The sequence below is a fragment of the Ostrinia furnacalis genome, unplaced genomic scaffold (assembly GCF_004193835.3).
Source record: "Ostrinia furnacalis isolate ACB-3 unplaced genomic scaffold, ASM419383v2 OfSCF2290, whole genome shotgun sequence".
Classification (NCBI taxonomy): Eukaryota; Metazoa; Arthropoda; class Insecta; order Lepidoptera; family Crambidae; genus Ostrinia; species Ostrinia furnacalis.
In genome coordinates this window covers 4,822-27,597 of record NW_021132529.1, presented here as the reverse complement: position 1 = coordinate 27,597, position 22,776 = coordinate 4,822, and the positions used below count along the sequence as shown (strand labels likewise).

The window sequence follows — 22,776 nt, the reverse complement described above, 5'->3', positions numbered from 1 at the left end:
TGACTTCGGTAAAATGATGTGACGTGAGGTGCCAAACTGCGGAAAATGGCGGAGGAAATACATGATTTAGCATGAATTATCATGAATAATATTAACTACTTATTTACTTCTCAGTGTCTTGAGGCAACTTAAAAAAGTAGGTACATTCTGTGTTTTTATTATTATTTAGGCAGTTAAATACTGCACAGTATTTAGTACACCATTTTCTTTATTTTCTTCCATCATACACAAGAATACGCGTGCGTGAGTCAATGTTCGCTCGTATGTGAGGCCTTGTCAAATAGTATCCTGTAGGTGGGCCATCGTGCGTGTTTTGTTTTCGATGTAAACTCGCGGAGATGAATAGGCCTGCCTTAACTTAGTCAGTGCCTGCCCCCCTAGACAAAACGCACTTTTTGATCGAATCGAAAATCGAATCCGTCAAAACTCCATACAAAAAAGGGGCATTTCGACCACTTTTCGACTGGTTTGCGATTATAATTTGCACTTTGTCTAGACCCACTGAGGTATGCGGGACAGGAGGTTTTTGTAACGTCGAACGTCAGCGAGACTTCAAAACTTCAGATTTTATCTCTGTCACGTCATAATATGCTCTTCGTTCGTTCGTTCGTTTCAGCCAAATGACGTTCACTGTTGGACAAACGCCTCCCCAAGGCTTTCCACAATGCACGGTCCAGGCTCTTCCCCCGACCTTTACTAGATCGTCGGTCCACCTAGTAGGAGGCCTGCCCACGATACGTCTTCCAACCCATGGTCGCCACTCGAGACCCTTTCAGCCGCAACGGCCATCATCTCTATGAGCTATGTGCCCCGCTTACTGCCACTTGATTTCTACCACAAAATCCGTTCAGTAGTTTTTGCGTGAAAGAGTAACAAACATCCAGACATCCAAACATATTACGAGTAGTAGGATCAAACAAGTAATTACGAAGGTTTATACGAATTACGTTGAAGTTCCGCGTGACGTCACTAAGTGCTACACTCCTAAGCACTTGTTGACGTCGGGCCTCTCCGTTTGAACTTTGGCGTGCTTTATCTCTTAAAATTTTCATTAGTTTGAAAAAGTGAAAAATACGTGTCGAGTATTTTTTGATAGGTACTGACGGACAATTATTCAAACTCTTGCTTTTTACCTATGAAACATCCCTATTTTATTAATAAACTAGCAACTTCATAGGCCTGGATCCCGTTTTATTCCCGGTTTGAATTTTGCAAAATTCTGTCTTAGTGAGCACCTACGTTCTAAAAGGAACCCCCATGCAAAATTTGAGACTCCTAGCACTTGTAGTTTCTGAGATTTCGTGATGAGTGAGTCAGTCAGTGACCTTTCGCTTTTATACATAGAGATAACTTGCTACAGTAACTGTTANCGAAGCGCACGGGATCTCGTCAAGTCAGGATACGGCAAGGTGTGAAGGTTTTCGACTCGTCAATGTTTCTCGTCGGCCAGTCAGTGTGCCCGAAACATAATTTCACCTGCGATTTGTTATTTATCAAGCGCGGCATTGTAATAACTCGCACATACACTGCAATACGTTAGGGGACATTGGACGGACTGGGACGATGTTGTAAGTTGTTGCGCTCCCGCATGCCGATCGGTGGCTCGGCGCGGGCTATGGGCGCGGAGCGACTGGCAGCGATATCAATATGGCCGACTCACGCGGCGCGGCACGTGGCAGCGGTCGTCGCCCTCGGCCGGCTACTACGATAGTGCGTAAACGAGTACTCATCGCGCTCAAAGGATGATTTATTTTTTATTTTTTTCGAAACATTCTTTGTCGTTTTACTCGAAAACTAGCCTGAATTTTTTTTTAAAAACACTTGGGTTGTATTTGTATGATTTTATTAGATGTGTTGGTAAAGTTTGATCAGTATAAAAAATAACACCTTATAGAAGAGAAAAGCCGGGAAATTCCATTGCAACCGTGCGAAGCCGGGGCGGGCTGCTAGTATAAAAATAAAGATAATAAAGGTTTTTCGAAATGCCTTTAAATGAGGGTAGTAAAAGTTTGACAATCTCTGCCTTAGGGGTGTAGATGTTTGATAATTTTCAAAAGTGACAGTCATTATTTTGGCGATTAAGCTTCGGTTTCTTAACTTTGAAAGAGCTTTGAACTTTCAGTTAAGCTGAAGATATTGTTCAGCGTTTGTAACAATAAATGTCAAATCTTTTACTTAGGGTCATAATTATTATTAATTGCCTGTCAAGACTGACAGATGAGTGATTACCTAATGAGGGTTTTCGCGATTGAAAATCCGCCAGATGGCAATACGTAGACGCGAGGTCCAAATGCTGCATGATTGGTTATTTTTGACATGACATTGACAGATTTATGTCAAAATCCATCCTCATTGAAATCTCTATCTACAAGCTATGAAGCCAGAGAACCCTATAGATCTGACGTCTTTTCAACCGACTTCAAAAAAGGAGGAGGTTCTCAATTCGACCCGTATGTTTTTTTTTTCTATGTTTGTTACGCGATAACTCCGCCAATTATGAACCGATTTGAAGAAATCTTTTTTCGGCGTATAGGTAATACCTCAAGGGTGGTCCCATTTAAATTTAATAATAGAAAAAACAACCCCCAAGGGTGGAAAATTGGGGATGAACTTTTTTATACGCAATATCTCCGCCGATTATAAATCAATTTGAACGATTATTTTTTTGTTGAATAGGTATTATCAAAAGGGTGATTTCATGCGAATTTGAAGAAAATATTTCACCCCCAAGGGTGAAAAATTGGGTATGAACTTTTTTATACGCAATACTAGCTGACCCGGCGAACTTTGTTCCGCCTTAATGGGCATAAATAAGCCGACTTTTTTTTTAATTTCGAACGGGATAAAAAGTATCCTATGTCCTTTTCCTGGCTCTAAACTACCTCCCTGACAATTTTCAGCTAAATCGGTTCAGCCGTTCTTGAGTTATAAGTGGAGTAACTAACACGACTTTCTTTTATATACAGGGTGTCCCAAAAACAATGGATAACCCTGTAACCATCGATAGGCCTCGCCATGGTCTCCCTAACGTCCGATTTTGACCCTTGTAAAAATATCACCGTTTTCAAGATTTTTAAGTTTTTGAGCATTTTTAGAAAATTGCCACCTGCGATTACTTTTTCTCATGCCATTTCTACAAATGAGGATACTTTTCAATCTAGTTTTTTTCTTTATCACAAGGGATAGTTGGGCTATCAAAAGAAAGGATTAAAGTTCAACAAACTAGTTTAAAAGTATGAAAATTTTAAGAAATTGCAGAGAAGAAGGAAAAATTAATTCATTGTCTTGCACTTTTGATCAGCCATTGTGTAAAAAAAATGTAAGAAGACTATCGTGCCCATTACCTTAAAAACTTCCTTGGTTAATTGAGATTCTAAAAAGGTATCACAAGTCTATGTATTCTGTATTATTTTTATGTTATGGCCACTTGAATAGCAACTAGTATGAAAACTGCAAAAATGAGTTTATCTCGTAATAGTTAAACTAGGACTGCATAGTGGCATTAAATACAAATGGATAATTTTTAGCGTAGGAATTTTAATAAAGTAACATTTAATCATCATCATCATCATCATTTCAGCCATAGGACGTCCACTGATGAACATAGGCCTACTGTACTCAGTAAATCACTNACAGCAAACGGCAACGTTACAATACATATAGTGGGGAGGTAAGACACCCCAAAATGGTCTGGTGCACCCCCTCTTTTGGGTTACCGATTGAATGAATGAAAGGTGTTAGTTCGAATGAGCTATATGATACTAATCGCAACACCCCCCCGCCAATCATGGCATATCCTCGTTATACTAGCGCCAGTGAGTACTAATCTGCGTGACTTTTGTCACCCCCTGATGAGTGGCACCCGGGGCGGACCGCCCCCCCCTTACGCCGCTAGTGGCTGGACCCTACGACTGCTTAACCCTACGACCACTCGAACCCTCCGACAACTTGTACTTGTGACCCTGTGACAAGTCGAACACTGTGACACGTCAACCCCTGCGACTACTCTGAGCATTTATTGTAGATACAGTTCAGGCATTGATTGATGGAGCTAAATGGTTTACAATAAGTATCATAGTTGAATATTTTGGACTTGTCGTAGGGGTCGAGTTGTCCGGGTCAAGTTTTTGTAGGGTCGAGCTTCGTTTAAAGTAGGTTAAAATTAATTTAATCTTGTTATCGCAGGGGTCGAGTTGTCACAGGGGTCCAGTTGTCGAACTGTCGTAGGGAACCTACGACAGTTCGACCCCGATGACAACTATGATACTTATTGTAAACCATTTAGCTCCATCAATCAATGCCTGAACAGAATCTAGAATAAATGCTCAGAGTAGTCGCAGGGGTTGACGTGTCGCAGTGTTCGACTTGTCACAGGGGTCGAGTTGTAATAGAGATCGACTTGTCGCAAGGATCGAGGTGTCCAGGTCGAGTTTTCTTAACGCTCAAGCAGTCGTGATACCGTTTGAAGTAGGTCAAAAGTAATTTAATCGAGTTGTCGCAGGGGTCAAGTTGTCGGAGGGTTCGAGTGGTCGTAGGGTTCAGCTGTCGTATGGTCCAGCAGTCGTGAAACCATTTGAAGTAAGTCAAAAGTGTTGAGTGTTGAAAAAAATCAAGTTGTCGCAGGGTTTGAGTTGTCGCAGGGGTCGAGTTGTCACAGGAGTCGAATTGTCCCGGGGTCAAGCTGTCGTGATACCCATTGAAGTCGGTCAAAAGTGATTTTGTATGTATTTTTTCAGGGTTGCTTATGGATTCTTATTTTAGATATAACTTTTTTCTGAGACATGCATGTCACACTTGAGCTGTCATATTATAATAAAATTATAGTATTATCATGTACTATCATATTATAAGGTAGGTATTAAAGTGCTACAGTTCTGGGGACGTTTTGTCCCATTGTTCTTTTAGGAAACCATTCATAGTCATCATTACCATATACAAAGTGTCATCACCATAAGCCTAAATGATATGGTAATGATGTTAATGGTAATGACGAAAACGATTTTAAAATTATATAAAAATAATTGTCACCACTATTGGGACACCTCAATATCGCCATTTTTTTATTGTAATCACATGCTACAAAGTGCTAATTATTAGAAAAATATCGATATATAAAACTTACCAAATCGCACAAAATGGGAATGACGCGAGCCGATGACAAACTGCGAGTGTCTCTCGTTTTCGGAGTTTAAAAAGTCTCGGAGCTGCGTAAATTTTACGTGCATTCTGTTCTGTTACGAGCAACGAATTGAAGAGTGGGACGCGCGGACACAAGCGGGGATAAGTCGCGTCGCGGCCACATTAAAGAACCTTTGATGCTGCCGCGATGGCTATGACGATTTCTCGTGACAATATTTCAATTCATGATTCCATTTTATTGGCTAATACGATTTCAATATAATTTTGTTATTTTGTCACGGTAAATATGTACATTTTAAATTTATAATCAAAATCTGGTCTGTGTATAGGTAAAGTAAAAAAAATTAAAAGACAACGGCAAAGGTCAGTATTTTTACTGTGATGGTAATGACGTTTAGTGCGTGTTTTCTTGATTATCGAAATAACTTGAAGTATTTAATCAATATGGATCATGGCGCCTTATGTGGAAACTTGTATGAATCGTTATTCAGAAGTTTAATTTACCAGAACTACAACAGTTATTTTTTTATCGATCGGAACATAAGTTTTTTACTGTTTCGCGGATTTACCCCCCAACTAATATTATAAATGCGAAAGTAACTCTGTCTGTCTGTCTGTCTGTCTGTCTGTCTGTCTGTCTGTCTGTCTGTCTGTCTGTCTGTCTGTTACGCTTTCCCGCTTAAACCTCGCAACCGATTTTGATGAAATTTGGCATAGAGATAGTTTGAGTCCCGGGAAAGAACATAGGATAGTTTTTATCCCGGTTTTTGAAACAGGGACGCGCGCGATAAAGTTTTTCTGTGACAGACAAAATTCCACGCGGGCGAAGCCGCGGGCGGAAAGCTAGTAACTAAATATAAAAGACAATAGTATTATTACTGTGTAAATATGTTATCAACAGAAAAGATTATGTTCTGTAATGTTTGAAGTGCTTATCAATACATATTTGTATAGTCTGTTTACTTGACCGAAAAATTATGTGGAGTTAACAAACACTCATTAGTATTTTTATCTGCCATAGTTTTTGCTCCAATAATGGATTTTTTATGAAACCATATCCGAAATTCGAGTTAAAATTCCACTTAAGCATGTCATCATCACACCATCATTTCAGCTACAGGACGTCCACTGCTGAACATAGGCCTCCTCCAATGATCTCCATATCGCGCGGTTGGTAGCGGCCTGCATCCAGCGCCTTCCTACTTACCTACTTTCTGAAAAACTAAGAATTAACTAAAAAGATTACAAACAATAAACTGTTCCAAGAGCTTCCTCATTGTGGATAAAAAAAAATAAAAAAAAAAACTGTAATTCACTTTCAGTCTTAGATTATATCCTGCCGGCCTAAAATTAAAATTCAACCAAACGCAAGCCTCAATTTATGCTTCAAAAATCTAATTTACTACCCGTTCGCGCTAAGTTTGCCGGTCCGTGGAATGCGCGTCCCCTCCCCCTACCGCGATTAAACGCATCTTTTTTTTTGTCTTACGTCTTATTTTACGCAAATACACAATTTTTATCAATATTAATAAATAAAAAAATATTTCCAATTAGTGTCCGACCGAAACTAGTTTTACGACCGAAACCGAAACCGAAAACGAATTTCGGCAACGGTGTCTATTTCGGCCGAAACCGAAACCGAAACTTCCTTACAAGGCTCATATTTTGAGGGAAAAATAAAGAAAACGTTATTATAATCAGTCAGTCTTTATTGTTTTCTCTTTAAATTGCATTAAAATTGAACTTATACAGTGCCTTTTTACTCAAAAAGGTATCAAATTATGTATTAAAAAAGAAAAAGAAGGATTTATAGTCTAGATTTTTTTTTAATTACTCGCAATATTCAGGACATCTACATAACCCGTCCCATGGTCGGGTCTTTTACCTTAATAATTTCTCAAAACAAAATTGGTAGTACGTAAGTTAGTATCTAATGTACTTGCCACTTGGATACGTTGGTGATAAATACTAAAAAGAACTTTGAAACTCTGAATCCATAATACTTATTATCACCATGAAATGCACTATAGTCATTACTAACTACTTAGTAACTAATATTTGTTTACGTATAGCATTTGCGAACCAAAAAAAAATATAGGTTAGATTAAACTTGATTATAATTTTATCAGTCATATTGAATATTTTTCTTTATGTTTACACCCGCTCTTATGTTATAACGACATAAAACGAGATAAAATTTACCNACGCTGAATATTGTGTGCGGATTGGGTTGTCGTACAGGGGTACTACATGGTAAAATAAATCTCGGAGGCGAAAGCAGGATAATTCAAGTAAAATTGCATTTCAACATTAATTTATGCTTAGAACTATTATTTTGAGACTGCGTGCCAAAAATAAATTCATTACTTTACCTTCATGCGGTTTAAAGATATTTATTTTTATTGTTTGTTCTTTAAGCAGTAAATAATCTTTACGTCATAATTTAGGGCATGCAATTAATTTTACCAATATAGTATCACATCATTTTTGCCAATTTATTTTATCACAAAATAGCATAATAATCTGTGATCATTAATATGAATGACCCAAACGGTCTGTATATACCTTCAGTAATAATATTATAGTAATCCAAAGACGGTTAAACACAAAACAGTTAAACAATGTAATACTGGTAATAATTATTAGCAATATAGTTAGATGATGTTATTATTTTGTGACAAGTTGAAAGATATTAGGGACAGTAACCCAGAAGTGGGTTGTGTTGAGTTACACCGATTTTTATTTAATTGTAAATCGCTTTATTAATTACCTGTAAAATATTTTATTGTGTATAAATTAAATATATTTTAATAATATTAATTATTTATTTGTTATCCATATAAATAATAGAAAAGTTGTAATGTTCGTATTTTGTGTATAGGTTTTACAAATAAGGATTTTATATAGCTTGCCGGTTATGTATCGTTTTGTTTTGTGACTAATTGTATTATTTTATACTTGCCATTGGTATCACAAACTATGATAAGTATCTAAATACATGCAGTGCTAGATGCGGGACGTCATAAGTGCCATAAGCACGATGTCGTAGAAGTTCGGCAACTCAAAGCTTGTAACACTGTCTCTTGCAAATGTTGCCCTCTCGCGTCCCGCACTGGTCGTCGTTGGATATTCAGCATCATATTGTTCAACTCCTGACATCAATTTTTCATCGGTATCAAAGAGTGTGTGTGACAAAGAAGATATCTCAAATAACAAATTCAAGGAGATTACAAACGACAGATTGGAGTATTTGGAGTTGCACGATACTACTGCTGAAGCTGTTCAGTAGAGTCTATTACATGGAGCACCTCTCTACTAATATTTAATCAATGCTTCTTAATTGTAATGTTTTTGCTCAAAATTGTAATTCATTTAATGTGATAGGTAATCGAGAACGTGTTCGTCCAATACGACTAGTTACTGCTTCGCGTTATTTGTAGTTGTGGGTGATCGGAATCGGACCCGATTCTGAAAATAATGTATAAACATCTCAGTGATTTAATCGACTCATTTTTCTTTCGTGTTTCGTAAATAAGGTCAGAGTTACTGGTTAGGTTTCTAAAAGTAATTTAACGTAGTTACTGCCTTAGGACGTCCACTGGTGAAAACATGCAATGGACGTCCTATGGCAGAAATGATGATAATGATGTTATGAGAGCCGTTCATACGCAACAAGAAAATGAGAAAATCACTGATTTGCTTTAAGATATTTAATTTTATAATCTCGGAATCGAGTCCAGAGTGTTTCGCTGTTTCTATTACGACTATTTTTATTTACTCTTCGTTCGGAAAAGTTACCAAACTATTTTACTAAATTACACTTATAACGCGGCATTTCTTGTATAACTGTTGTGAATAAAGACCTTCATTAATTTCATTTTAATTTAGAATTCCATAATTGTATGTATTATTTGATGAATGGTTTTTATACATAGATTTATTTGTTTCTGAGCGACATGATTGGAGCAATGTCGAGTTGTATATAATGTAGTTGTTATCCATAAGTCATGCTTGGTCATGCTCATACAGTGCCATGGCGCACCAAAATGTATTAGGTAACAATAAATCGTTGTGTATTGTAGATGCGTCTAGTATGAATTCGAGATTGCGGGTAGTGAACTGGAATATCTGAGTATTTATGTAGCCAGTTCGAAATTTTAAATACCTTCATTAGGCATAGTGCGTATGTTTGAAGATAAGCAACATTATTGTTGCCTACAAACACTTATAGTGATACGACAAATGCATTAAAATTGGCTTACGTAGCGAATGTATAGTCAATGTATACTGGTTTCAACTATTATGTATATGAATGGACTGCATAGATTGTAACAGTGGGAGTGGTCGTGTAGTTTCGCGACCACGCTTCCGCAAGTTGTATTAAGAATCGTAAGTCAGCCAATTTGTAATAGAAATATCATTTTGTAAGTATGATGTATGTATTTTGGTGCTGCGTTACTAATTTATTGTTCTTTTTAACTAGGATGACCAACTGTCTTTTTATATAATGAAGCGAAACCGACTTAATGTATAAATTTGGATATTTTGAATAAATTTCGCTCTGGAATCATTGTTTTATTGAGAATTATGTTTATGTTCCTCTTAGTTCACCGTCTTCCTTTCCTTATCACTTTCTAACTCAAACTGTCCTCTTCTCGTGTGGAAGAGATTGCTACTTAGCAATAAAACCGTCTAATGAGGGTTTTCGCGTATGATAGATCCGCTAGATGGCGGGACGTGGATGTGGGTTCTGACTGCAGCGTGATTGGTGGATTTTGACATATCTGTCAATGTCATGTCAAACATAACCAATCATGCAGCATTTGGACCTCGCGTCTACGTATTGCCATCTGGCGGATTTTTCATACGCGAAACTACGTGAAATAATTGACCATGCTTCAAAAAGCAGTCTCGTATTACGAAAACAACACCACCCAAGTAAGAAGCTATCGAATTTGAGCGGAGAGAAGTGGCAAAAATCAATGTTATTTAAAACACTTCCGCTTTTGTGGAAACTGGACCTAACACTAGAGAATGCTAGAGATGTAGGGTCCCGAATTCTCTCCTAGTTTCCCGTTGTACACTTCTACCGTTTTGTAGTTTGATAAAGATTTGTGATGCCGTTCGATTGGCGGCAACGCGCCCTCCTCCAGCCGAAGCAGCAAAGATAATGATGTTGGAGACCACACCAAATGTGAACAATGTAAATAAAACAAATACAGAAAAACATTCTATCAAATTTATTTATTACACCTATGAGAAATGGTATTGAACGAGGGTCATGATGCGACTATTTACAATATAAAGTCATGGTTGGAAAAATAGTGCTTCAAAACTTTTAATCCACACCACATTTTGTTTGTAATTATACATAATACTTATAATTATTACATAATTTTCAAATAACCGAGGCAAATGTTGGATATTTGGTAGCATAAAATTATCAAGAATGGTTTTTAATCAGATCAGTAATTCAAGGGGTGACAATCTTCAAAGTTATTCTTCATGCCAAAATCTTTTGAAATTAAGAAAATATTCTCTGATAAATACAATAATTACCTGAAAATATAGAACTTACACAACTAAAATAACGACAGTACACTAAAACAATGATAACTAATAATTACTTTATGTTATTATTTTCTTAGACCAGCCCAAAGAGAAGGCTTAATTGGTATTTATGAAATTGGACAAATACTTTATCATTCTAAAGAAAAGAAATCTTACTCCTACTTGTTTGAAGGCACTCATGCATTTATGATGAATGACTACAATAATGTACTCTATCTGTTGCTTTTACAAAATTATCCATCTTAAAACTATTATTTGAGCCATAAACTAATCCTGAACCCCCTGCATGTGGATACTGAGATTTGGGTAAATTTATACATTACATTATACACTATTTTACATAAGAAACAAAATTTTACATTTCAATAAAAAAATAGAAGAAAGAGAAATTTAATAATTAATAAATAAAAACAAATGTTTTGGTAATTATAAAATTATCAAATGATATGATTTTGGTCTTATCGGTTAATTTGTTTAGAGTATTTAGCATTCTCTTTGGGCTTAGTAGTTGGATCCTTATATCCTACGGACAAATAACCCGCTCAGGGTACGGGATGCTGGCTGGGCGTGAGGCCTCCGTGTTCTGGACTGTGCTTTTGCTTTTTCCTCTTTTTCTCCTTTTTCCTTTTCTTCCGCTCCTTATCATCCTCATGACGCTTCTGCTTTTTATGCTTCTTCTCGTATGTATCTGGATTTGATGAGTCTGTAATAGAGTATACATTTTCTACAATACTAATAATAAACATATGATAAATCATGAATCCTTAATATTATTCAAGATAATAAATTGCTTATTTCAAATTACATCCATAAAAATAGGAATAGCAGGATAAGAAATAAGATAAACCACAGAAATGTAGGTAGATACAAAATTATAGAAATAATTCTTAGAACAGAGAAAAATACAAAAGACAGGAATTATTTTATTTAAGTGTGGGCTTAGACATTAAAAAATTGGAATAACATAACAAGCTGTACCCATACCTTGCAATGGAGTGTCTTGACCGGGTGGTGCTCCATCTTTGTGTTTATGTTTCTTGTGCTTGCTTTTGTGTCTCTTTGGTGGAGTGGCGCTCACATAGCGGTACTGCTCAGGGAGTGGCCCAGGGTGCAGCCGAAAGCCCGCCAGCTGTGCGCTCGTCAGCGGTAGCAGCTCCTTTCCCCCGATGGGCCTCTTGGCTATCACTGAACCCAGGGTACTATTATCCTCTTGCCCGGGTCCATCAACAATGCCAGGAAGATTGGGTAAAAAAGAAGATAGCGATTCTTTGAGCTTCTTGCCATTAAATTTGCTATATGAATGCTCCAATCCATAGTATGCCATCAGGTTTGTCGCTCCGGTCCGATCACATTCTCCAGCTAAAACAAACACGACAATTTAAGATTTGTTAGGACATTATTTTGAACCAGTTATTGTCAAATATAACGAAGGGTTACCTGGGGGATCTTTCATCAAATAGAATGGTCCACTGTGCACGATAGACGGGTTCTTCCCGAGTGAAATTGTGGTCTTGAGAGTTCCAGACGAATCCTGACGAGAGACGACTGGTGATCTCGCTCCTCGTGGCGAGGACTTCGGAGAATACTGTTCGACTTTTCTGAACTGATCAGACATCATCTTGAATCAGCATTGTCTATCTAATAACATAAGATAAAGAAATTCCACTAAATAAAATTATAAAAACTAAAAACTATACCCTTCCCTTGAATGACAACTCCGCAAGCAATTAATGTTGCTATATAACGAGTAACAAAATTACCAATTGCGTTGTTTTTATTTAGTTTTTAATAATTGTATTATTTCATTTTAACATATTTTAAGCATTTTATGCCGACAAGCCGAAGATGCTTTATGATGAAATCACTTTTTACAGCTTTTAAATATGTTGTGTGATTGAGACAAATTATTTCTACTAATTGAATGATATTTTTTAAAATGGTAATAATGTTTTTGTCTATGGAACTATTTTTTTTAAAGTCCAACCAAAAGTATGTATTGGCCATTGGCCATTGGCCAAATAAATAAATCACAGCACTTTCTCATCTCTCAACCACGGTCTCCTCAACTCCTCCACAGATTAGAGAGATGTCCTCAACCATCTCACACAACAGCCAATGCTTTGAATTTTATATCGATCTATAGTTTAATTTCCTTACTGCAATCATCTGTAATTGAATATAACCTGAGCAAGTAAAGTGATTTGTAATTAATCGCCATCATGAACCATGCTGGTATTTAAAAAAAATACAAAACGAGCGTGATTTTAAGCACACGTGTATCCAAGCAAAGTAAGCATTTTTTTTTTTTAATTTTACTTGTCTATGACTATTACAGCACGTGTTCATGGCTTGAGAACGCTTAGAAAAATTAAAAAGTTAAATTTTAAGAAGTAAAATGTTCAGTCTATGGTTCATGAATTAGCTTCTCGTAACGTGCTACAGTTTTCTATAATTTGTTTGGAAATAAACATTAAAACGTGATTAATTTGATTTGTTTGCAATTATATAAATAACGCAAAATTTCAAAAATGATTCTACGATCAAGTAAATGTGGTGCAAATCTAGTGCAACGTTTTTGATATCACCCATTCCTCGCTCAGCGAAGTGACGCCATTTTACGGGAATGATCAGCCCGCGGCTGCTTCATAATAAGCCTGATGTAAGGATTGTTCTGCTCAAACGAATGCATGGAAACAAATCTTTATTACTGTACTCGTACTGGACGTACGATTTCAGAGGTAAGGTATCAATTTTGTGCGATTTTACCTATCGATAATTCAAAATGAAGTTCCAATTTCCTCGTTTGAACGTCTTTTGTTTCCTAGTGATCGAAAGCACATGTATTTTTTCCAGAAAACTATGGAAGATGGTAACGTTATCAACAACGATGATGATCATTTCGCGGCATTGGCTCAGTTGTACAGCGACCGGGTCGCGAAGCTCGCCACGAACGGGCACGACGGGGAGGCGTCGAGCCCGCCCGCGCCCGAGGCGCGCCGGCCCGGCGGCGACGAGCGCGACGACAAGCTCCGCAAGCGCATCAACCCGCTCAGGATACACCTTGGCAAGAGACCTTTTGTTGACAATTCTATCCAGTACTACAATTCGTGCAAGAAGAAAAAACCCTATGTGACCAACAAAAGCAATGATACCAACTCAGCCAATGCAGTGCCTAGAGTTCCCAAACTGATACCCAAGTTTCACAATGCTCCCCCGCATGTTAGTAGCGCTGTGTTGGACAGTGAAGAAGATAAACCTGTGCCCAGGCTTGTGCCAAAAAGCCAACTACTCCAATATAAAAAGAGTAAGGTTGAAAAGGGTCCCCAGTTGAAGGAATATGCCCAGAGTCTCGGTCTGCAACCGATGGTGAAATTTAAGTGTCGTAAATGTTGCTCGATGACATTTAAAACTTTGGCTATGCTCAAAGAACATCAATTAGTGTGTCGAGCGCAAGCTAAAGAACCGGCATTAAGCCCAGAGGCAGCTCCGAGCGTGGAGAACAACACAGGGGGACCATCACGAGTGACGAGGAAGGTGTATCTGTGCTCAGCGTGTGGAACCTACTATGAAAACTGGAATCTCTTTCTCCACATGAGAGAAGTGCATAACAGGCATATCTGTTTGTTTTGCCTAGGAATGTTTTCTAAAGCAGAAAAGTTATCATCGCACTTGGCTAATAAACATAATGTTCAAGAGATTAGTTATGACAGTAAAGAAGAATTTTACCAAGTTTATAATGGGACTTTATATTTAATGTGCTGTGTTTGTGATGAGATCTGTGATGAGCAGGAAGACTTTTTCAATCATGACTGTAGTAAAGTAAAGCCTAGACCTGTGCCTGTGCTTGTTAGTAAATTACCTGCAAAGACAAATAATGTTAAAAATATTAAAAATTGTAGTGAGATTACAACGAATGGGCCTTCAGCGCTGAAGGAACCGACTAGATCATTGTGTGACAAAAAAGAAATTAATGAGCCTAAATTAGAGACAGTGACATCACAAACTCTTAAAATAAATGTGACAGAAAGTGAACCAGTAAATAGTGACACTAGTGTAAGTTCAGATAACTCCACAGAAACAAACAAAGACACCAGTAATACAATAGACTCAGGAATGGAGTTGGACACCTCTAACGGTAAACAATTAGTTAGTCCCTTAGAAGAAGAGGCTTTTAGTCCAGTCAATGAACACCCAATACCCAACGGTGATGACAGTGTAGAATCAGATGAAAGTGATTCCCCAATTCCTGATGAAAATAATTCACCTTTATCTGCACCATCACCAATGAATATTGCAGAACCAACTGGTACACGTGTAGAAAAAGAAAAAGAATGTGGCATCAAGTTGAAATTGAGTTTGAACAAAGCCAACTCTCCTGTCATTATTAATTCTACTGTGGATCCCACTATTGGGCAGCAAAACTTATACAAACCTCCCAGCAGGCTACGAAGACCACCAAAGCGGTATGAAAAGGATGCACCAAAGGAACTTGCACCACAATCGCCAGTTCAGCTACCAAAAACACCATCGATTAAAATGACTATTTGTGACAAAGCTGACAGTCCATTTGTAAAAACTACAATTTATGAGAACAATAAAGAGACAACATTAAAGACACTTCTAAATAACAATTTAGAATCAGTTATGAAGACACCAGAATATAACCCTGATAATGAATATAAACCAGAGAATGAGTATAAACCACCACCAGAGAGTGAATACAAACCAGAAAATGAGTATAGACCAGAAAATGAATACAGACCTGAAAACACAATGAAAACAACAATTTATGATAACAGTATAGAAGATGTGAATACTTTGAATAGGGTACCTAAGTTGACTGTGAGGCTTCCTAAGGAACTTTTAGATAAAGATTCATCCAGTGATTACTCCTCAGATAGTGATGTTAGTGACAAGTTGACTGTTGATGAGAATAATATTACAATAGATGAAGAAAAGAAGAGCCTTCAGGAGGCACAGCTGCCGCCACAGGAGCCGGAGCAGCCCATGGAGGTAGCACAAGACGAGCCACATGTAGAGGTGGAGGATAAACCCGACTTGCCTGAAGACAATGTGATTGCCAAAACAGAACCTAAGACTGAAGCTGAGGAACTGGACACTACTGTTGAACCCAAAATTGAAGAACCAGAAATACCTGTCACAGAATTATCACTAGACAAACCTTTAGATAAGTACCCTTTGAAGGATCTGTTGAAAGTATTTTTGGCATCTACAGCATATAATTGTATTTATTGTAATCATGCCCGTAAGATAGCTGTAAATTGTGAACATTTGTCCTTGCATATGGTTGCACAGCATCGATTTGCTGCAACTGTGGACAGCATCACAGCAGAAGAACTAATGCCAGAGACTATTACTGCTAAGCTAAAGGCTGGCGCTATAGAGTTAAACTCTGTGTTTATTAATCTTAATTCCTATGATAGTGTTGATAAATGTGAAGATGCGCAGTATGACCATCTGTTTGAATGTTTTCAATGTTACTTCAAAACTGCTATTCATAAAGATCTCTATTTACACAACCGTAAAATGCATCAAAAAACTATTTTATTATGTGTAATGTGTAAATCTAATTTCTATAGTTATAGTGAATTATTGTGTCATTTGTGTCCTGGAACATATGATTCTGAGTATGAAATTAAGTTTAGATGCTGTTTGTGCAATGTAGACTCAATACCATCTTCATTTAGGTTAATGGTCCACCTTAGAAAAATGCACCACACATGTGATGTTTGTTTAGAATTTTGTCATAGTCAAGCACGACTGTCAAACCATGTTTGGAAACATAAATTGCATCATTTGTGTTATCGATGCGGTATTGCTTATAGAAACAAACTTGACATCAACAACCACCTTTTTTGGAAACATGGCACTGAAAGTGTTCTCTGTAAAAAATGTCTTCAAAAGAAATGGCCTCATGTCTATCATTTTTGTACTCCACCTGCTACATTTGTATGTGAAGAATGTAGTTTACAATTTACAAAAGCAGTCTGCTTAAAAGTTCATAGACGATTTCATTCTGGAGAGTATCCACATGAATGCACAGAAGAAGGTTGTACTGAAAAGTTTGTCTCGAAAAAACTGTTAGCCAAACACATTGATGAGCACAGGAAGAAACTTATTACAGAGGATTTAAATGAAGAAAAGCCATCTCTTTCTGACGAAAAACCACTGGAAGAATCCAAAGAAGCTATTCCAGTTATAGATTTGATTGATGACAAACCAAAAGATGACGCAGCTGTATCAGAAGTAAATGCTGAAGCGGGAACTGAAAATCTATCAAAAAAGGGAAAGAAAAAGAAATCAAAAGAAAAAGATGCGTTACTTTTAGACGTCAATTTGCCAGCATTAGATCTATCTGAAAGTGACAGTAGTGACGAATCTGATAGCGGTTTGCCACCGCCTAAAAAAGAAGAAGCTACTAGTGACATAAAACAAGAAGAGTTAACAGCATCTGGTCAAAATGTAGATAATACAGATGGACTTCTTCCGAAAACAGAACAAAAATCTGAACCTGCAGAAGAAGACAAACCAAACGAGCAACAAGTTTTAGATATTTGGGATAACTTCAAGAAATACCAAGCTAAGGTGGAGAAACAAAAAGAGAAAACACCACCATTAGTTCCAATCCGAAAACATGTCTGTGAATCAGACCATGACTACTGCTTGATTCCTACAGATTTAAATGGAGATGAAGATACATTTAGCATAGATAAAAAGAAAAACAAAAAATCACCAAAGAAAAAGCATGGTGACTTGTCGTCGTCGAGTAGTAGTAGTAGTGACAGTGATTCCAGTTGTTCCTGTGGTTCAAATTGTAGTTGCTCCTCCAGTAGTGGATCTTCATCATCTAGCTCATCAGACTCAGATTCTTCTGACGATTCACTAAATGAAAAGAAGGATCCTAGTAATGAAAGAAAAAAGAAAAAACAGTTACGAAAAATGTTGCCCAACAGAAGAATAAGCAATGGTTCAAATGTTGATGTCATGGGTATGTCTGAGACCCCTATTCTAATCCCAGAGAAGGTGGAACCTCCTATTGCTGAAACAGACTTAGAAACAGACGAAAGTGAAACGGATGAAGAATTTTATGACCAACATCCTCAACAAATAGCAAATAAATTACATGCAGAAAAACGTAATCAGTTAATGCTGCTAGCGTCTGTTGCGCCGTCAGAAGGCGGTTCTGTTTCGGGAGAAGCCAGTCGTCCTAACACTCCTCCTCCTGTCAAGGAAGAAGAACCTAAGATAGAAGTTGTAGAGAAAGAAAAACCTAGCAGCAGTAAGAAGAAAAGCAAAAAGAAGAAGAAATCCAAGAGTTCGAAAAGACATGGTCCAATTAAACTTAACATTCCTAAAGATATTATTGCCAAGGTTGAGCCAGAAATTCCTCCACCACCTTTAGTTCCCAATAAAATTACCATATCTTTACATTCTAACACAGTGCAAATGCCAGAAATACCAACTGCATCAACAGCACCGGCTACCATAACTGATACTCCGACAACATCTGCTGAAAGTAAGAGAGCTTCAAAAAGGCGAAGAGTGCGCAATAAGTTTTATGGATACTCCAGTGATGAAGAATCACCTTCACCAGCAATGGCTGCACTGAAACCACAACTCCCACCAAAGCTAGAGTGGAGGAAAGAAGATTTACCATCTCCCGTCACTCATAAAGCAAAGAGAGAAATACCATCTACAGTCATACCGCAAAGATTGTATAATTATTCTGAACCAATCAGGCTAACTACTCCAATCCCTGATCCTGAACCGCCTCGTATTCTAATGAATACAGAGTCTATGGAGTCGAGCGATTCTGACTCTAGTGAAGGCAATTTAGAAATATATCAACCACAAACTCCGCAAAGCAGCGCACCAATTCCACCTCCGACTTATTTGAATTCAGGAACTTCGAGCTTACCTTACGCTTTCCAAAGACCCGCTGTGCGGCAGGCTCGCGAAGGGGAGAGCGTCTACTGTTATTGCCGCTGCCCGTATGACGAGGTGTCTGAAATGATTGCTTGTGATGCGGAAGGCTGTCCAATAGAATGGTTTCATTTCGAGTGTGTTGGTATTATGGTACCACCTAAAGGAAAATGGTACTGCCCTGAGTGTAGGAAAAATCAAAGTTTTTCAGGTTACAGATAAGTCTAATTGAAAATAACGTGTATGTAAATATCTTTGCTGTATTGTTATCTGTATATAACTTATTGATGATTGTAGATATAATAGCTTTACATGTATATCTTTGTAGGTAGTTTGTGTAAGATTTAGGCTAGTAGGTCTGAAGAAATGTATCATTGTTATAAAAAGTACATGTTATGCTTCGTACCGGCTGTTTGGCCAATTCTGTAACCTGGCAAATTGTTACAACATTAACCTACTACAGCAAAACGGAAATATAAATCCGATTTTTGATACCAGTATAGAAATTTTATTTCTAAACCCAGACTCCTTAACTGTCTCTTCAGTCAAAATATTGTTTTGATTGAAAGTTGAAACTGCACTGAAAACTTATTTAATTTTCTTCCAAATTCAGAATGCATTTGAAACTCGCATGTTACACAATACACAGTTTAAAATGTAGGTAGGTAGGTCCCTAAATAATTATTACCTGGATCTAGATTCATAGTCTCAAAATGAGTAGTAGACTTAAAAGTTATTATCGCAATAGGTAGGTGCAGGAGGAGGCACTTCTCATTCTCATAATGTGCATTTCGCAAAAGCCAAACAACATTTTGCATCAAATGAGACTTGCTAATGCAAGGGGCTATGACGCACGACTTGGTTACCTGCTTATGATAATTTATCTTCGCATTTCACTCATTTTCTGGTTCAAATTGTGCAATTCACGACACTGCCTACTTAATGTAAATATCATACATGTATGTTTAAGTATATAGCCTGACCAGGAACATAAAAACCCTGGCATAGAGGCGCGACAATTGCATTTGATAGTGCAACACTGAGTACAGTCGTACCTGTGTTAAATTAATTGGCTAACTTTATGTATCAGGATTCAGGATTACGGGCTAATTTGATATTTTCATAAATTAACGAAAAAATATTATTATAGGTAACCTGGTTTAAATAAATTAAATGAAACCATCAATCGAGCTAGTAGGATTTATTTTATTAATCATGAATAATAAAATTCAGAACTTGAATATTCAACTGCAATGTCTGCTCATGAACGCTACAAACTCGGTACTTCTTTCCCAATTCCATAAAATTCAACACTTAGAAAGTGACAAAAAAATTTAAAATAGGTAGTTGAAACAAACCACAGCTAATTTTCATACTGGACTGTACTATACGATAAACATGTCAGTCAATTTGACAACCTTTGTCGGAAACATTATTCAATGAAAATATTGTCCGAACCCTTAGTATTTCTCTTCGACAAATACTTTAACACATTGTGAACCACTTTTCTTTCACGGCTATAAAAATATTTTAGCAATTTAATTCACAAAATCAATTGCGCACATTTAAAATAAAGTTTGTTTACACTTTGACAGCAATAGACTGACATGCAAGGTGACATGTCAATGAAGTTTTCAGTTACTGTTGCCATTAAAAGAAATTAGTACCATTAGTTTTCCGCAACATGGCGAGGGTTTTTATGTTCCTGGTCGGGCTATAATTTAAATATCAATCGAGCACATTTCTTGAAACTGAGAAAAGAGTTGCTTAAATATTATGCGAATTTGTGGCTACCAATATTATCTACATTTTAAAAATCATTTTGACATAAATAATGCCATTTTATTTGTCAAAACAAACCGAATGAATTTTATTAATTAATGTGACTGTAGCATTAAAATAGTTTTGTAGATTTCCAGCTTTTAGCAGTTTTTCTCCTGGAATGAATTTCCGGTTGTAAGGTGTCTTGACTTGTGTACTTAAGATGGATTTATCGACATTATGTTTGGATAAGAATGCCTGCAGTAAATTCGGAGGTAAGTCCAATCAAGTTAAATTTTATCGAACCGCGTGCTCTCACAGTAGCTCCCCTCACATAAGGTAAGCTAAGAAGTTCGTTATAAATCTGTAGGTACAATACAAAATACTTTCTCTTGCGATCCTGGCCAGGAACTGGTTACTCACTTCTGACATTCATCCCATACAATCCAGCAGTTGCACCATTAGAGAAGGAAAAAGAAACAAAACTTTAAATCTGGTGCTTTATAATATCTTAACGTTTTATTTTAGGTGTTCCTAGTTCGGGTAAAATGAGGTCTATGTCTACTGTAAAAGAATGCCCCATTCGCACTTGGGAAGGTAAGTTTAAATTAGTAAGAAGTTGGAAGGCAAGTATTTTTCTAGGAGTAGGGGTATAGGTTTCGTCAATACACCACACCATTATGAATAACAACAGAACCCTGTCACAAGGTGGGGTAGGTTAGGTCCCTTAGGTATTTAAGCACCTCTACCTACCTACTTGAATGTGGAAGTTTAGGTTGACAAAAATGACAACAAAAGCCATTAAAAAATCATCCCTTTATTTGCGACACCTAAATGCTTATTTGATTTTACTTAAGTTGAACTTTTTAAATATTTTGCTTGTGCTAATTAGTATAAAAATATTTTTGGTACAAGAATAATAAGCTGGATTCGCCGCTACATTTTGTGCTCTAAACTACCAAGGCAGTTCAGTTCCGTCGTACTGCACAAACTTCCCCGTGTCCGCTTCGCCCAACTTCTCGATCGTGGCGAATATTCCGCTGACGGCAGAGTCGACATCTAGCGGCGCGTTCTTGCCACCCATATCGGTCTTCACCCATCCGGGGTGCATGGAAGCCACCAGTATCGCTTCTTTCTTTAGGTCTATGCTCATGGATTTTGTTGCCGCGTTGAGAGCTGCCTGTGAAAATTAACGCTTGTTAGCAATGCAGCGCATAATTATAATACCTCGTATAGGGTGACTTCCTTCGACATGGATGAACGCATGGGTTAAGTATGGATTTGGGTTCATAAAGTTTTGTACCTATAACTTTGGGACATTGTGTCACGGACATGCACACATATTTGCGAATATTTTAGTTTACCTTTGAACATCTGTAGGGATAGAAGCCGCCTTGGTCATTTTGCGCGATAGAGCCCAGCACCGAGCTCATGTTGATGACGGCGGCTCGCGTCGCGCCCAATGGCTTGTCGCTGTTCGCCTCAGCCGCTTGTTTCAGAAGCGGCAATAGACTCTGAAAAATATTAAATAAATAAAAAGATCTTTGGACTATTTCATACAGCGCCATCTAGCCACAAATAGTTTTTACATACTTAGTAACACACACCCAGATTAATCATTTCAATTTCTGCCCGGCCGGTATTCGAACCCGGGACCTCTGCGTAGTAGTCCGTTTCGAACCACTACACCAAACGGTCGACAAAAAAAGTATAATGCAAAGTGGATTAATCCAGGAATTCAAAACTAAACTGAAAGGCAAATGGTCTTTGAACTACAGCAGTACGGAATATAGGTATTTTTAAATTGAATTTCGATTACCTATCTTTTTAAGAATAAAAGGATTAGCTGCGTACCACATTAAATGTGCGTTCCCTTTGAGAGGCCACTGTGGNAACTGCATAAATATGAACTTTTTCTATAGGATGGGTGCTATCAATCATCATCATCATTTCAGCCACAGAGCCACAGGACGTCCATAATTGCTGAACATAGGCCTCCCCCAATGATTTCCACAATGGCCGGTTGGTGTTATCAATGATATCAATAAATTGATGATGATGATTAATCTAAACACAACTTTAAATGAGCAGCTCCTATGTTATAATAACGTTTTAATTAGGCCAATTCCACCTATATCTGAGTATATCCATATTATTATCTTTCAAATAACAAAAAGCAACAAAATAGAATAATACAGTATAGAAAACATTAAACGAAGTAGATCCATCGATGTTATCTGTCCACACACTCCAATTGCGAAGTTCACCGAATCACCAGAACATCGTAAACAAACCAATAGAGCAGTGCCATCTGGCGGCGGAGCGGGGAAGCCGCGAACCTTGACCGAATGCGCGGGTCAG

General features: G+C 37.5%; 3 protein-coding genes and 1 long non-coding RNA gene across 4 annotated transcripts; 2 read left to right on the top strand and 2 right to left on the bottom strand.

Annotated features, from left to right (window-relative positions):
• Positions 1–10,364: 10,364 nt before the first annotated feature.
• On the bottom strand, positions 10,365–12,437 carry MED19 (mediator complex subunit 19). Its single transcript, XM_028307586.1, has 3 exons — positions 12,148–12,437; positions 11,695–12,069; positions 10,365–11,413 (listed from the first exon to the last, which is right to left on the bottom strand). Exons 1-3 carry the CDS (start codon positions 12,326–12,328, stop codon positions 11,253–11,255), a joined length of 717 nt encoding a protein of 238 aa, XP_028163387.1. The 5' UTR covers positions 12,329–12,437; the 3' UTR covers positions 10,365–11,252.
• Positions 12,438–13,106: 669 nt separating this feature from the next.
• On the top strand, positions 13,107–19,151 carry MESR4 (misexpression suppressor of ras 4). The gene is made up of 2 exons (XM_028307580.1): positions 13,107–13,448; positions 13,564–19,151. The coding sequence occupies exons 1-2, from the start codon at positions 13,398–13,400 to the stop codon at positions 18,874–18,876; spliced, it is 5,364 nt and encodes a 1,787-aa protein (XP_028163381.1). The 5' UTR covers positions 13,107–13,397; the 3' UTR covers positions 18,877–19,151.
• Positions 19,152–20,607: 1,456 nt separating this feature from the next.
• On the top strand, positions 20,608–21,324 carry LOC114354963 (uncharacterized). Its single transcript, XR_003656074.1, has 2 exons — positions 20,608–20,690; positions 20,944–21,324. It is a non-coding gene; the product is annotated as an uncharacterized LOC114354963 (long non-coding RNA).
• Positions 21,217–21,998, bottom strand: sni (SDR family oxidoreductase sniffer). The gene is made up of 2 exons (XM_028307583.1): positions 21,780–21,998; positions 21,217–21,595 (listed from the first exon to the last, which is right to left on the bottom strand). Exons 1-2 carry the CDS (start codon positions 21,981–21,983, stop codon positions 21,371–21,373), a joined length of 429 nt encoding a protein of 142 aa, XP_028163384.1. The 5' UTR covers positions 21,984–21,998; the 3' UTR covers positions 21,217–21,370.
• Positions 21,999–22,776: the final 778 nt, after the last annotated feature.